At 41.2% G+C, this 15508-nt stretch overlaps 1 protein-coding gene across 1 annotated transcript in view; it reads left to right on the plus strand.

Annotated features, from left to right (window-relative positions):
- The first annotated feature begins 13121 nt into the window (after nucleotides 1–13121).
- PTPRR (protein tyrosine phosphatase receptor type R) overlaps nucleotides 13122–15508 on the plus strand; it is a 142952-nt gene continuing 140565 nt past the window's right edge. Inside the window, exons 1-2 of the mRNA XM_065632240.1 lie at nucleotides 13122–13125; nucleotides 14006–14095. Of these exons, the coding sequence (XP_065488312.1) occupies nucleotides 13122–13125; nucleotides 14006–14095 (94 nt within the window). The remainder of the gene's footprint in view (nucleotides 13126–14005; nucleotides 14096–15508) is intronic.

Below are 15508 nucleotides of genomic sequence, written 5' to 3' on the forward strand. Positions count from 1 at the left end.
TCCTAGCCTTGACTAAAGGTCTCTTAAGGGTTAATGTGAAACTTATTTTTACATATTTTTCTGCCTGTGTTGTAATTTAAAGTACCTGGCCATGAATCTTGATGCCCCTGGTAGAACATTGGAGGATGATATCTTTACTGCCCTCTGGCATGAACAGCATAAAAGAGAGAACTTGAAATCAGAGAAAATGGTGACATGGTACCTGGGCTGTAGGAAATCAGAGCTGCCACTTGCTATTCCTGATATTTGCTATGAATGGACCTGGGCAGAGAGCCAAAAATGTCTGCTAACATAGAATTTTTGATGATGAGTTTGTAGAGGCTGGTTTATCACCGATTCAAAACCACAGATATCTCCAACTAGAAATTCAGAAAAATGCCCAAATGAACAACTTTGTAAGAAAGTGTAAGAGTCACTTGATCATATACTCATATCTATATGTGAGCTAATTATCTTAAATTCCCATTACTGTCAGTGGAGAAAAAATGGCATTTTGAGGCATGATTCATCCCAAGGCTGACACCTAAAACAGGTCAGATGAAATAAGTTCTGGGACTTCCTATTTCTCTCTCTTGATGACAAAGGGAACTAAGCATGACTAGTTCAGAGGAAGATATATACCTTGCAGGTGTCTCAGGTTAGATGAAGTGAATCCCACACCTATATTTGGAATATTTTGACCTGTGTCTTCATGTCCCACTTTCAGGCAAAACAATGGAACAGCTAATGCAGCACAGTGGAAAGCAAAGCTGATGTGTCTGGCACATTTGCACAATTAGGCTTCAGATGGCAACAGTGCTAAAAGACCTTGCCATGGGCAAGAAGATAAATCGCTATCCGTATTATTTCAAATCTGTTTAAAAGTACTTTACCATTAAATACAAAATGCTGAGACAAGCTATCATCAACCTGGTAGGAATAAGCAGCTCCAAAGCACACTCATTCCTCTCCTCCTTCAGACAGAAAATGCAGAGAAAGCCATAACCCGTGTCTGAACTGCCAGCTAAATTTCCCTTTCCTATCCACAGCGTTATAAACTCCTCAAGATACTGTAGAACACCACAGCTTTTGGGCAATGCATTGGAAAGGAGGTGACCTGGAGCTATACATCTTCACATCAAAAGAAAATGATGAAATTTTGCTGGTAGTCTAAATGTATGAATGAAACTGGCTGCCAGAAGGGAAATAATCAGCATGGCTAAATGCACTTTTAAGTACTCATGTCTTGCCCTCAGTACTGGTTAGGGCTGTCCCAGCCCCTTACAAGTCCTGTTCCGCACTCTAGATGCTCACACCGGGGACTAACAGTGGTTTGTCTTGTGTCTTTTTCAGGCAGCTTTTGGTCAAGTACACTTAATCCATTTGATTCTTTCCAAACATCCTCATGGAACAGGAGTGAAATATTTCTACTTAAGCTGTAGTTAAATTCACTAGAAAAAAAAAACAAAAAAGAAAAAAAATTATATAAAAATTATAATGGTCTTACCAAAGTCTGGATAATGGCCTTGAAGTTTCAGATCTGGACACATAGCTGCAAATACCCTTGCATCCTCTCTCTCTCTTATGCTGTCAAAGGTTTTGTTGTCTCTCAGCTGAGTCAGTGTCAGTTTTTCATGTCTATATTAGAGATTCCGCCAAAAATACACTGGAGACTCTCAGACCACTTTAGAACGCTGTAATCCTATAATGACAATACTCATTAAGGAATATGATGGGTTTGCATTGGAACAATAATGATTTTGCCCACAGGCGATCTTTCAGGACACAAGCTACTCCCTGGCACTTTTCCTGTGGCAGTTTCCTTTCGCGCTGTGTTAAAAGAACCCCTCTTCCCGTCCTAGCAATATCATTTAGTGTCAGACCTAATCGTAAATGTCGTGAGCTTTCTTCTGCTGAGATCGCTGTATGCACACACACATGCACACAGCAAAAGCGGTTATTTTTCTGATTTGTATTCATGCCTCCAAAGAACCCTTTGATCTATGTATATAACTTCCTCTTCACCCCTCCTCCTTTCCCAACCTGCTTTCATTTATTACAACACAGTGCTTCGGTTTTCTGCTGAAGCTTATCAAGGGACAATAGATATGAGTATCCATATTATTCATCTTAGACAAAAGTGTGATTCTCTCTTCTTTGGATATATTCTCTGCTTGCTAATCTGTGTATTGTTGCCCTCTTAAACTGAAGATTGGTTTTAAATTCAACTTTCATTGTTTTAGCTTCCTCTTAAAGCAATTTTTCAATAGGAGTATAGTGCAAAATGATTTCCAGACAAGGAAGATGGACTACTCAGCGTGACAGGTGAGGAAAACAATAAGAACTCTAACACTTGGACCGGTCTCTCTTAATTGTAACCAATATTGAGTGTGACTTCTCAGCAGCATGCTCAATCTGTCACGTCAGAAGAGAAAAAAGGTACTACAGAAAAAAAAACATTGAAAAGAATTTGCAATATCCCATACCATTTACCTCACTGATAAATATTGGTAATATTCAGCTGAACACTTAATTCAGCTCTAGACTTCTTACACTCTCTTAGAGTAAGTCACACACTAGTGATCTCCACTCTGTTAACATCATGTTCTATATTTGGAAATAAAAAATACATAAAAAATCAGTGAATTTAGAGGATTCAAGATGATGCAACATGTGTTATCTTGCTGTGTAACGGCTTCCCACTCCACAGTAATGCTTTAATTTTGCATTGACAAGACTGCATTTTAAAAAGGATGCATTGATATAAAATTCAGCAAATCATTTAGTCTTAGCTTCCCACTTAATTCAGCTTAAGTATGAGCTGGAAGCCTAAATGTTTTCTTGGATGTGGGCTCAAAACCATATCTCAAGACATTTCCCCAGTGGAAAACAATTTTCTTAACAGAGTAGTGGTGAGTCATCTGGTCTTTGTGCCTTAGGGCTCTACAAGTGAGGTGAGTAGATATTGCTACAGCGCTCAATCATATGAAACCACAGCTGCCTCATCTGTAACCACACAGGGACAAATCAATACCATTAGCTTCAGTAGAGTTACCCTGTTGACATATTTGACCCTAAATCTTTACCTAGAACACACAAGGTCGATGACTTGTGGACAATAACAAAACATTAGAGGACTGTAAGTAAATTTTTCTTTCGTGTTTCCCTAGGAGTTGGCTAAATTGTGATTTGCACTGCACAGCTTATCGAGGGAAGTAAGTATAGTCCCCTACTCGTTTTTCCCACATGTATACCTCTGAAGCCTGGGCACATTGGAATTGCAGTTGTGGGTGCACAAGTGGGGCACACTGCACAGACAGACTTCTTTCTTTCACTTCTTTCAGCTTTTATTTCTGCTAGTCAGAACCAGTAGGATTAAACCAGAACAGGATGTGCTGCAGTTAGTATATACCCACAGCAAATTATCCTCTCAGTAGAGGAGGTTGCAGAGATTTCATGACCTAGAAGGGTATCTGAGACACAATACCTACGAAAGATATTGCTGAGACGACAAGGCTCTGCTTGTTCAAAAATCCCCTCCATCACTTTAATTCCCTGTTTCGGGCAGAGCTCAAGATCGAGTGCTGTCTTCCAGCTCAAGCCTTTTTTCACTTATGTTGCTGTCAAGCGAACGACATAACAGCCTATATGTATGTGAACAGCCGTGTGGGGGCTGGCAAAGGAAGCTCATTTGCATACGTACAGTCACACATGCAGTCGCACCTACATATCGGCCCCTGTGCAGCCCTTCCCATCGTTCTACGAAAAAAATTACCGCACAAAGGCTCATTTAAAGCCAGTTAGAAGCGAGCAAGCTCTGTTATTTTCTACTCAGGACACGTCACTTCGGCCGCTGACCTGCCCGTGTGGGTACAGGGCTTGCCACATCCAGCAGCAGCCTGCAGACGGATCACTTGCCGAGCGACGCGTCTGCCGCTTCCTCTCAAGGTTAGCCTTCGGTGACTCTTCTGGCCAATTAAACTCAACTTTAGAAAATTATCTTGTTACGGGGCTGTTTCATGTTTGGCCTCTTTATGTGGGTCTCTGATACCCGTGTGATCGAGTTTCCCAAGTGTCTCCCGAGCAGGTGTTGCATCAGTCTGATCCGAACCACTGCCTGGAGTTCAGCAGAATCCCAAGCAAATGTCACTTTATTTCTGCATCAGCCGTGATTTCCGCCACACAGCTTTTGCTAACTGCGTATTTTACAACACGGCGTGTTTCACGACACGTTGGAGGGGAGGATTGCCTTCGCTGCAAGCACAAAACCCACGCATCGTCAAAGCCCCTCTCCCAGGCACGCCAGATCTGAGACGAGCCTCAGCAGCGCTGCAATATTGGGGACGTGCAAACCCCACCGCTCCGCTGCAGCAGCGGGGAGCTGAGGGACAAACCACCCCCCCGCTACCGCCCGCTGCCCATACGGGCGGCTGCAACCGGAGATCTCCCCCTTCGCCTCTTATCTCCGGACACTTCGGCTCCCCGCGGCCCTTCCACGACCCCAAATCCCCGCGGCAGGGAGGGACGTCATCCCGGTCACCGCCGCTCCCCGCGGCCCGGGCCGGCCCCTCGCCTCGCCCCGCGCCGAGGAGGCAGGTGAGGGCACCCGCCCGCCCCGCCGCCCTCCCGCCCGCGCGGCGCTGCGCATGCGCAGCCGGCTCCCAGGCATGCTCACTGCCGGGGGCGGGGGGCAGCGGGACGCGGTGGCGCGGCGCTGCCCGGCTGCCCTCGCCTCGGCTCGCCTCAGCGCGGCTCGCACCATGCGGCGGGCGGCCGCCTGCCTCCGGGCGCTGTGCCTCCTGCTCCACCTCCGCGCCGCAGGTGAGCGGGGGCGGCCGGGGCCGACCGGTGGGGCGGGGAAGGCAAAGCGGCGGGCGCCCGCTTGCGCCCGGCGGCGCACCTGTTGTGGCGGGGGCGGCCTCGCAGCGGGGAAGCTCGGGAACAGCTGCCGGCGTCCGGCCGCCGCCTGCCCCGGGTGGGCAGCGGGCGCGGGCGCCTTTCAGCACCGCGGACAGCGGGCGGCCGCGGCGTGGCGGGCGAGCCCCGCGCCCAGCGCCCCGCGGAGCGGCCGCTCCACGGCCCCGAGTGGCGTGGGGCTGGGGCTGAGGCTGGGGCTGGGGCTGAGGCTGGCCGGGGAGTTGAGGCAGCGAAACAAAACCGTCCGTCTTGATCCCTGGCGTTGCCACTTGTGTTTGCTCGGGGCAGCGGGGTTTTTAGAAAGGGAAATTTCAGCTGCGACAGCGGTCGTTTGGGCTGTAGCGGGGATCATAAATCCTCTCTCTGCTTTGCTAGCAAAACGTGTGCCTCATTCAGAAATGTGGTGAGCGAAGAGCGCCCTAGTACGTGCATGAAGTTCCACCGCCAGTTTCATTCTGACAGTCATAGCTTATATTTCTGGTGGACACCTCGGGCTTCTCCTTAAATCATGAAAAACTGCGTGCTTTTCAGAGGGTCTATCTCTCCTGTGCAGATTTAAGTCTATATACTTTTAGGAAGGAAATAAAATCTGAGGTAACCATATAATTGAATTAAGTTCTCAATTAATAAAGTTAAAGTGTTCCTTTTTTTTTTTTTTTATCCTTTATGGCAAGCATAGCTACTTCTGAAGTAGAAAATGGCTGTTGCACCCTGCTTTTAACTTCACTGAAGTTTAATTAAGGAAAACAATTAAATGCACTCCCTAAGTACTGATTTTTTTGCTCCCAAGAATGTTGTGTTTTGGAGCAATTTTTAAGATGCAACTAATTTGCATTGTTTTATTGAAGAATCATTAGAAATAATAATTGAACTTCATGTCTCTCTTAATGTGGAAGCAAGGCATGAACATGTATGTGCCCCCCAAATAAGCTGTCTTATGAAAATAGTTGTTTATAGGATACAGCAGGAAGCAGGCACTGCATTCTTTTGTTTACTGTTGTCAGGAGAAGTGGTTTGTCTCAGTTATTGGTATTTTATTGCCCTGGAATATTAGGCTACACTCCATAAAATCTCAAGAGCCTCTTTCCTGTATGTCTGTAGTTAGGAAGCTCATGCTGTTATGCCTGATATTCATATGTGCAAGAGATTATTGTCTGAAAGATAGGGACCATTCATGATCCGTTTTAATAAAAGCCTTAAGCTGCTTTTAGATTGTTCTTTTACAACATGTATTAAAAGGATCATCTGTACAAAATTAGTGTACAGCCTCTATTTGACATAACCTGCCTTCTAATCTCAATGTATCCTCTATTAATACTGGACTTTGCATTAGTTTTGATGTGCTTCATTTTTCTATCGCACTAATGGAAACTGGGTTTCTGTCCTGCAAGTAAGCCATTTACTTTGCTTGCTAAGTTTTGCTTGTTTCATTAAGTTGCTGTCAATGCTTACAAACAAAGCTTCCACTTTATTATGAAAATGTCTCTAATCATGAGAAAAAGAGAGGAAATTAGACATTTATATGGTGTTACTTTGTTCCCTGGGCAATCCTGGAAAATGATTGTATCAGAGAAAGCAGCAGGGAGGATTGACAGGAGCTGAATTCAACCTTTGCATTTTGGGGACAGCTCCCATTGAGCACAAGAGCTGTGCTTCCTCTAAGGCAAGTCTGCATACACCTTGCTCCTGGTGGAAGTCATTGAAGATGTCACAAAAAGGAAATAACGTAGAAAGCTTAAATTGCTGAGATTTCTCTGTTTCATCTGATGCAAGTAGGAAATTTGGTCTTTCATGGGCTACTGCTATGGACATCTTTAATGTATAGCCTAAATGTATGAATTATTGATGGTGATTTTGCAGCTTTGGTTCATGTGGAATCACAAAATGCGTTCCACTTGCCACTAGTGCTAGGTCCCAAATTATATCCCAAATGTCAGGGTTTTTTGTAATGTGATGGAAACTGCTTGGCTTTTTTGTTCTGAGGCTGAATTTATATGAGACATGTTTCTAGGGAATGCTAAAGACACTGTCAGTAGGCATTAAGAAAATCTTCCTTGGTATTTGTTGGTGATAACAGATTTTAGAGAAAACATAAATCTACATTTACTTGAACTAATGCTACAGCAAAAAGAATTAATTCTCTAATGTGTTTCAATTGTGCTTTGTAATGGAAAGGTAATGGAAGTCTGGTTTCTATGGAAAGACAATTCTGCTACAGTTGTGTTAGAACAACCACATATGTATTCACACAATAATTGAAAATATTATTGTCGAAAATATTCTTGTCAAAAATTCATGCACTTAAAAAGGTGCTGTTTTACTAAGGTGATTTGGATACTGATTCCAATAAAGCATCACAGTTGTGTAAACAGAAGATTAAATCCAGTTGTGCTGGTGGTATGCCCATATATTGCTTGCTGAAATCAGACAATTATGTTTGCATCTCTGAAAACAGAATTAGGCCCTTCTACTGAGTGCAGCAGGTGAAGTAGTCAAACTATATAGAGCTTGCTGTTGGATAAAGACCTAAAACTGTAGCAGCTGATTACAGGTCAGCACGAACCTTCAACTTACGTTATGCGTTGCATGAGAGAGTGCATGACAGTGCAGGTTATACTCTTTTTAGTAGGTATGATCTAATACGTGTTCTTGCAATAAAAAACTAATGTCTCCCAAGATGACTGGGAAGTGTTGTTTCCTTGTAAAAGAATGGCAGGTGGTAGCAAAAACACAAAGTGATGCATTAGACTAACTTGCAATTAGAGCCATTTGCGTCATCCAGATTACTCAACTAATTAACTATTTCACCTCATTTTCTTTTTTTAACAAATTTTGTGGAAAGAATTAAAATATATGATAAATTAAATATCCAGTCGTGGGAAACAGGCTAGGAAAATCAACTAGACTAGAAAAAAACTTAGTTAATTATATCACCGTATGAACCCACCACCTTATGTTAAAAATCTCTCTCTAAGAGAGAATTTTTGCAGAATTTGCTTTTAAGATTAACAAACCCTGGTCCTGGAAAAGCAAGGAGCTAATAACTGAAGATTTGTTCAGGTCATCTAAGTCATGGTTTCTTGAGCAAAGGCCTTACACTGGCTTGTTATGGGCTTCTATTACCTCATTTTATTATTCTCTTCATCAGTGAAGACATGAATTGACAACCTTAACTCAGTGTGAACCAATACTTCCCTACTAGCTTTTTCAGGGACGAAGCTTGTAGATCCTTGTCTCCACCTCTTGATGGATCTATTCCCCAAGCTTGTCACCCGAATCAGGTAAAATTCAGGGTAGGAAGTAGTGGCAATGCTGTAAGAACCTGAGGATTGCTTGTATAAAACCTGAAATTTCTTTGACCACAAACACTCCTTTAGGTGTAATTCACTAGGTGTAGAAACATATTTTATAAATATTCTAGACCAGTTCTTGGTTAATTGTTACCAAAGTCCACAGGGTGATTTAATAAATTCAGCTGAGCAGAAAGTAGTATTTCAGCTTTCCTGGTCAAACACCTGTGTGATGTTCTTATAGTTGGAAATTACTTGAGTGGACCACGGTTTCTACTTAAGCTTTGGGGGCCTATTTTCTAAAAAATGCACAAGCTCTGTTACAAAAGCAAGAAAATCTGGGGATTGTACTTCTAGGGTTGAGGTGAGATCTGCACAAAATGCATTTGCTATCAGATCCATTTCAGTAACCTCATACTAATAAGTGAGTAATGCTAGCTTCTAAGTACATTTAGAATGAATTTGAAGGAGCTATTGATTTTAAAAATGTCTTGGAATTCTGCTTCATTACACTAACATAATCTAAATGAAGCTGGTACTTACAATTGCCTTCTTTAGAAAACACATTGCTGGTCATGAGTGGGTGTTTTTACTAGAATAGACATTTGTGCCTTTTATTAGTAGACTCATGGATAATCAGAGGGTAGTCATCTGTCTCTTTAAAGGTTCTGTTGAGGAGAAATACTTTCATAATTCATATTTTTCAGGAAGTATTTGGTTGGTAAATAGAGTCTTGTCCTGTTTCTACATGTGGAAATTCTTGCTATTCATCTTCTACAAGAGGTTTATGTCCAGTGTATCCATTAGGAAATTATTGAGGTTTGTGATCTTATAATCCCTGCCTAATTTCATTTGTTGTATTATGAGAAGACTGAAATATCTTAGACAGCAAAAGCTGGTTCCAGCTTCTCTAGAGAGTGAAGCAGGAGACTTGCTGAAAAAAAACATGAAATGGGCTCTTGGAGGAGTCTTGTCTCTCTAGAAAGCAGCTAACAAGACAGCAGTGGGTGGCCATGTTTGGTGGGGTTCCCCTCCACAAGGATGTCATGAGGCTTGATATTGGGGACTAGACTTATAAAGCACAGTTGTTGTTCTGTAGGATTTTCAGCATGGCTTTGGAATAAGTACTTGGAGAAGCTTCATAAGATCTGGTCAGAAATTCTCAGTGTGATTTCCTACAGTACTACTACAAAAACCCACAGCCAAAACCTTAAGAGTGAGCTTGACTTCCCTTCATACCAGTTACTGATTTCCATGGAGATACTATATGTTTCATGGAGGTATTATATATTTACATCCACATTATGCAGAGCAGAAATTTAGCCACAACCTTCATTTGGAAAATTACAGTAATCACAAAATTAGCAAATAGATGCAGCACTTTCTCACACCTTCTGGAAAAGAAAAAAAAGTCTGATGTGAGACTATACAGTACATTAGTGCCAGGGCATAAGTATGGCAGAATATTTAAGTGCCTTTGGGACCACTGGCTCATCTCTTAATTCACATGAGTAGACCTAGTGAAATCAATGCTCTGTGGTATCCAGTTTCATTATTGACATATCAGGCAACAGGCCCATAAAATGACATGCAAAGTGTCTTTTTGAAAAATATACCACTTGTGCTTAATTCAAATTCACTATAGCTGTGGATATTTTTGGCCAGAGCATTTTTTTTTTCCTTCTGAAAAGGACAAATTCAGCAAAAGTGAATTTGCAGTTGTTTCTATTTTCAGCAGATTGCTTATTAGCAAAGGAAAAAAAATTTCCTTGCAGTCATCTCTTTCTCCCGCTCCCTCTCTTGTGTGTACTCCCTCCCTCTCTCAGGAGTGCCCTCACTCTCTCACACACATGTGTGCATGCACTTGCTCACTCTCACATGCACAAACACACACAGAAAATGAATTCTATCTACCCCTGCATGCACACACACACATTTTGCACCAATTGATTTTGTCTGAATTTTTTGTTTTGGTCAAATGTTCTGAACATTTTGTGTAAGGGCAAATCAAAATATTTTTCCAAATTTTTACAATTGATCTGTTCTTAACTCTGGCATAGGTTATTTGCTCTGAATTTTGACGTGTCATGGGTACTGTTCCGCTGCTGCAAAAGGCCTGGCCTTTTGATTACTGGACCTAACTAGGAAAGCACAGAACCCTTCCTATAAAGAACTGTGACCCCGTAGCCCTGTGATATGGTGTTGCCTTTGCTAGTAACAAAGCCACGAGCTTTGTACTGAGTTTGCAAGGCCTCATGACTGGGGCTTGTCAGGCTGGCTCTGCCGGTACTTTCCTTGAGCTGCCTGTTTGACTTGGTTTAGCTCTGACAGTGCTTTCTCTAATTGACCAAGCATCTGTATCTGTTTTACTCCTGTTTATCTTTGTGTGGTGCAACTCTGGTTTTGTACGGATATCAGTAACACAGGCCTGGTACAACAGCAGAGGCACTGAGGGTGGAGGCACGGGATGGGACAATAGTGCAGGCGTGGGACAATAAGAACTGGGACAATAAGAACTGGGGTACGGGTTTGGCATGGAGGACCCATGCTGTAAATAGCTCACTAATAGGTAAAAAGGCAGACTTGGAGCTTGAAAAAACTGGTTTTAGGGTTTAACAAAGATAACAAAGAAGTAATATCTAACATACATATGTAGCACCATTTATAGTAAATTCAGATGTAACCTGGACCTGCAGACCAATTGAAGAAAGATAAAGGTGTAAATGCTTGTTTGCAAATGCCTATGCGGTCCTATGGATGGAAGAAGAGAAGAAGAAGAAGAATCCATCATATTCATTCCAGCGAAGGACTCCAGATGCTGACAACTCCTCATAACATTACCCCATTGCCAACACCAGTGTGAAACCAGAGAAGCAGCAGAGGGACGAGCATAACACCAGGGAAAGGAATAGACTATTTTAATTGTATTATTGCCATAATTCTGACTTTTTCTGCTTTATTATTCTTTGATTTTCTATATAAAACAGATCTAGACTAACAATGCTTCTTGAATTATATTGTTAAGATTTTCATTATGCTAACAATAAACTCTCAGCTTTACTTACTTGTATAAGGTGTGCTTCCTCTTTGCTCATGAACAAGACCTTGAATGTAACAGGACTGATAAACTTCTGCTAGCTGAAGGAGGTCATGAGAAGCTATGCAGAAGCATGCCCAGTGAATGATCATTAGGTCTAGCAGCCTGCTTTGGGTAGGGAACGTTTTCATTTGCGTTGCTCCAACGGGTTTTGTCTTAAGAGGAAGCTGTAGTGTGAAGTAAGGATCTGATCGGGCTTTGTATTTTGGCATTATTCTCTGAATGATAGAAAGAGTCACAGCCCGCAAATCCCTCTGCTACAAGGACTGTTATACGTGGGAAAGTATTTTCCCAGGTGAATTCTTTTGTTAGTTCCAAAACTTCCAATGTGTTCCTTCATGCATGTGCTACCAAACCAGCAGATGGATTCATATTTTTTCCTTTTCAGGTTTGCCTGGTTTTCCTCATCTTTTAAGAGTATGTTCTTTTGTCTAGCTAATAGTGAAGTCATATTTTTCCCACTGTTTAACTGCATTTTATTGCTAATAATTCTTGGTCCACCTTGCTAAAGTTGAACTGTAGTTTGTGTTTACCTAAAACTGCATGGTCTATCCTAATGAGATTTAGATTTGATTAAGGTACTGCTTTACTGACAGTAAGATATTCTGTTAACTAGACAGTACAGATGCAAGGCATATTGCCTCCAGACAGATTTTGTTTTCATTTGTGCTTTCAGCATCATTTAAAACATTTTTATTTCCCATCAGATATGTTGACTCCCCTTGATATGTTTTAGGTTTATTACTGGTAAGACAAGTGAACAAGGGATAAAGCAGTAAACTTCTGTATCTTTTAAAGTCACAGTCAAAAGAAGGTCCCCCTGCCTGCAACCTTCACAGCCCAGAGAGGACAAAGGTCTTTTAAATGTACAGTAGTGTTCATCCTATGTCTAGAAATGACCAGTAGTTAGCATTTCCCTTAGTATCTTTGTCATTGGGACTCCTGAGAATTAGACCCATGCTCTCATAAATGGCTACCATGATATTAAGTATTTTAGCACAGATGCTGAGAGATTTTTTTTTCCCCTTCCTCTGAGCCAATATCTAATTACTTCTTATACAGTCGAGAGAGAACTGCAAACTCTGCTCTGCAGGATGTGAGACCATATCCATCTCAATGGACTAAAAAAAGGCAATGAATCCCCTAGCTATAGAAACACTGGCATTATTGGAAAGCATTGATCAATGGTCTGCATAAGTACATTGACCTGCCTCTCACAGTGGCTCTGGGTGGCTGTTCAAGAACAGATGAACCATTGTGCAAGAGGTGTTCAGAGACCAAACCTGTCCAAAGTCTGAGGCTGGTTTATAGGGTGTAGAGAAAGGTTGTATGGGACACAGAGCATCTTTCAGAATGGTGAGCTAAACAGCAAGAAAGAAAGAATGTGGAGCTCAGGCTACAAAATTCAATTATCGAAGTTTAGTAAGGCTTTTTACTGAAAATGAGAAATTATTTGGCAACAGCATTAGGTACTGTAACTCAACTTGCCTTTGAGTTATATTTATCTTTGAAAGCAATCAGTCAAGTTTCAGCATGTTTTTCCCTTATGAAATACCTCTACATTTTCTGCCTTTTTTCATCCAATTTCCAGCTTGTTAGCATGAAAATATCAAGCTGTGTAATACACTACGATATCTGTAACTATAAAGAGACTTCAGTGTTATTATAGACCAGTTATAGTATTGAGTGTGAGTTTTAAAACATATGCACTATGTGTCTGTATTCACTTGTGCATTTTACTTAGTGATCAGGTGTAGCACAGCAGTTCTATCAATGGATTTGAGGTGACTGCACTACTTACAAGTAGTAAATATACAGTATACTTCTCATTAGAGAAAATGGGTATGTTTGGGAACATACATTATTATGAATCTAATTTGTTCAGATTAAAACAAATAATAAGACTTAGGATGACGACCTCAAATTGTTTTTCAGACACTCATCAAGACACCATTATCCTGGCCCTATCAGGTTTACAAAAGAATGTCATCTCCCACTGGGAATCTCCTTTTGCAGTTGAATAAAGTTCTGGTTTCTGTCTCTAGAGGATGTGAGATAAAAAAATCTGTAAAGCTGCAATATTTTTATGTTTTAAAAAGATAAAACCCCGCTACTGTGTTACTGGCTTATTAATAGATTTTGATTACCATGAAGTTTTTTATCTGTCTATTTTAGATAAAGTGAAGATATTTGGGATTTGAGAATCTAAGAATTTTCTGGCAGGTTGCTGTAAAATAAAATGCCCACTGCCTGAGACTATTCAGGGAGACAAGACAGTCTAAAGAAGCCTTGGGATTTCTCTGTTAGGCAGAGGCCCACTGGGACAGTCAAAAGTGCCCACAACATTTTTCTGATCTGATTTACTATTTATTGTAGGCTTTCATTTCTGTATGTGCAATACACATTTGTAGTGTAATACAGTCTGAGCAGTGTGTGCTGTCTAGCATTAATGTGATTTATGCATCTATTATCATGAGAAAATTTTGTGCTTCACATATACTGGGACCATGTGAGTATTTTGCATGGACTTCTACTGGCCCACTATCCATCATTCTTCTGTAGATCAGATATTTTTTTTCTTTTTAATTCAGGACAGAATCTTGTATTTTTCTGCAGACAAATGAGAAAATCAAGTGAACACATGGTTGGAACCAGCAAGCAGAACAGCTGGAACCAACAGAACAGGGAGTTTTGTATGTTTATTTCCCGTTTTCCTTTCCAGGAAGGATGATGAAGATGAAGATGGCAACTGGTGGCAACGGTGGAAACACTGAAACTAGCACAAGCAGTAAAGATATTCAAGATGTAGAAAGTATGCATTCTACATCACTTTGTAACTTCTGGTTGCACTTTATTAATAGATGAAGTGTTTCAGTTTGTAGAGGTTCTAGAAGCAAAGTTCCAGGCACTGGAAATGCAACTGAAGATAATCTGATATTTTGAGGAAGAAAAATACTGTTGTACAGGATAAGATAAATTGAATAGGGAGGTTGCAGTGGAGGAACATGGAAGCAAGATCAAGACAGACTTTCTTGTTAAAAAAAAAAAAATCTAAGAAAAAGCAGTAGCAGCATGTGAGGAGTTGCAAGGAAGAAGGAAAAGTCAACCAGTAGGAAAGAACAGAGGAAGAAGTACCAATATTCATCAGGAGCCACAGCCTAAGAAAAAGAGTGGTGACCAATCAAAACATTGTACAGACAGAAGAACTGGAAGAAAGAATCAACAGATCATACCAGTCACATTGCAGAATATGTTCCTAAAGGGAATGGTTATTACATGAGATGATCTAGATGATGGATGAGTAGGCTATCTTCTAGGAGCAAAGGCAGATTCAAACCTGCTGTTGAGAAGTTCTGATGTGAGCTTGAGTGTAGCCACTGATTACTGTTCATTTTGGACAATTTTCCATTGGCATAAAAATAGCTATACTTAGCTGAGAAATAGGTTAAGATTCAGCATCTTTTTGATTAGAAGAAATCTAGTCTATTCTCCTCAATGCCAAGGCAGAATAAACTGTAATTCTTTGTAAATACACTTGACGGAAAGGATTTTTAGGAGAAGGAATAAAATTATTTTAGTTAAAGGATGATATCAGAACTGGGTGAATATTACAAGTCAGTCATGAATAACTTCATTCCGAAGTAGAGTTCAAACAGGATAGTGTAGGCAGAATATCAAAATTCATTTTAGGATCAAATTTGCTAAGCTTAAGGAAGAGATATCTCTAGGAAGTCTTTTTTTTTGAGTCCCCATTTTCTGGATTTCTGTGTGTGTTGGGATATCTGAAGCTTAAAAGGCACTCAAATCACTCTTTGCTATAATATTGTGGTTCTTCAGTTTTTCATAGCTTCTGTTGGTTTCCCTGTGGGCCACAAAGGAGTATTTGCTTTTTCTGTATAGGTACACAACTTGATATGGGAATCCCAGTCTTCTCTCTTTTAAGGTTTGGTGGCTGGCAATATTTAAAGGTGGTGTGTAGCGGAAGTACTGGCGTTGCAAGTGACTTCTCCAAGTGTCTCATGGGTGCATACTGCTTGTGTTCAGAGCTGAATCTTGAGGGGTGAAGAAGGAATATTTTCCTCCTTCATGAGATTAAGAGGAAGCTTTGGGTTTCCCTGTAGTGTCAAGGTTGTCCTACTTGTTAGGGTCACCTGAGGCATCCATAGCAGTCTGAGAGCCAAAGTCTGATCTTGGTTAGGCCTTATCCACAGTCTACTAAGATCAA

Source organism: Caloenas nicobarica, chromosome 1, assembly GCF_036013445.1.
Source record: "Caloenas nicobarica isolate bCalNic1 chromosome 1, bCalNic1.hap1, whole genome shotgun sequence".
Lineage (NCBI taxonomy): Eukaryota > Metazoa > Chordata > Aves > Columbiformes > Columbidae > Caloenas > Caloenas nicobarica.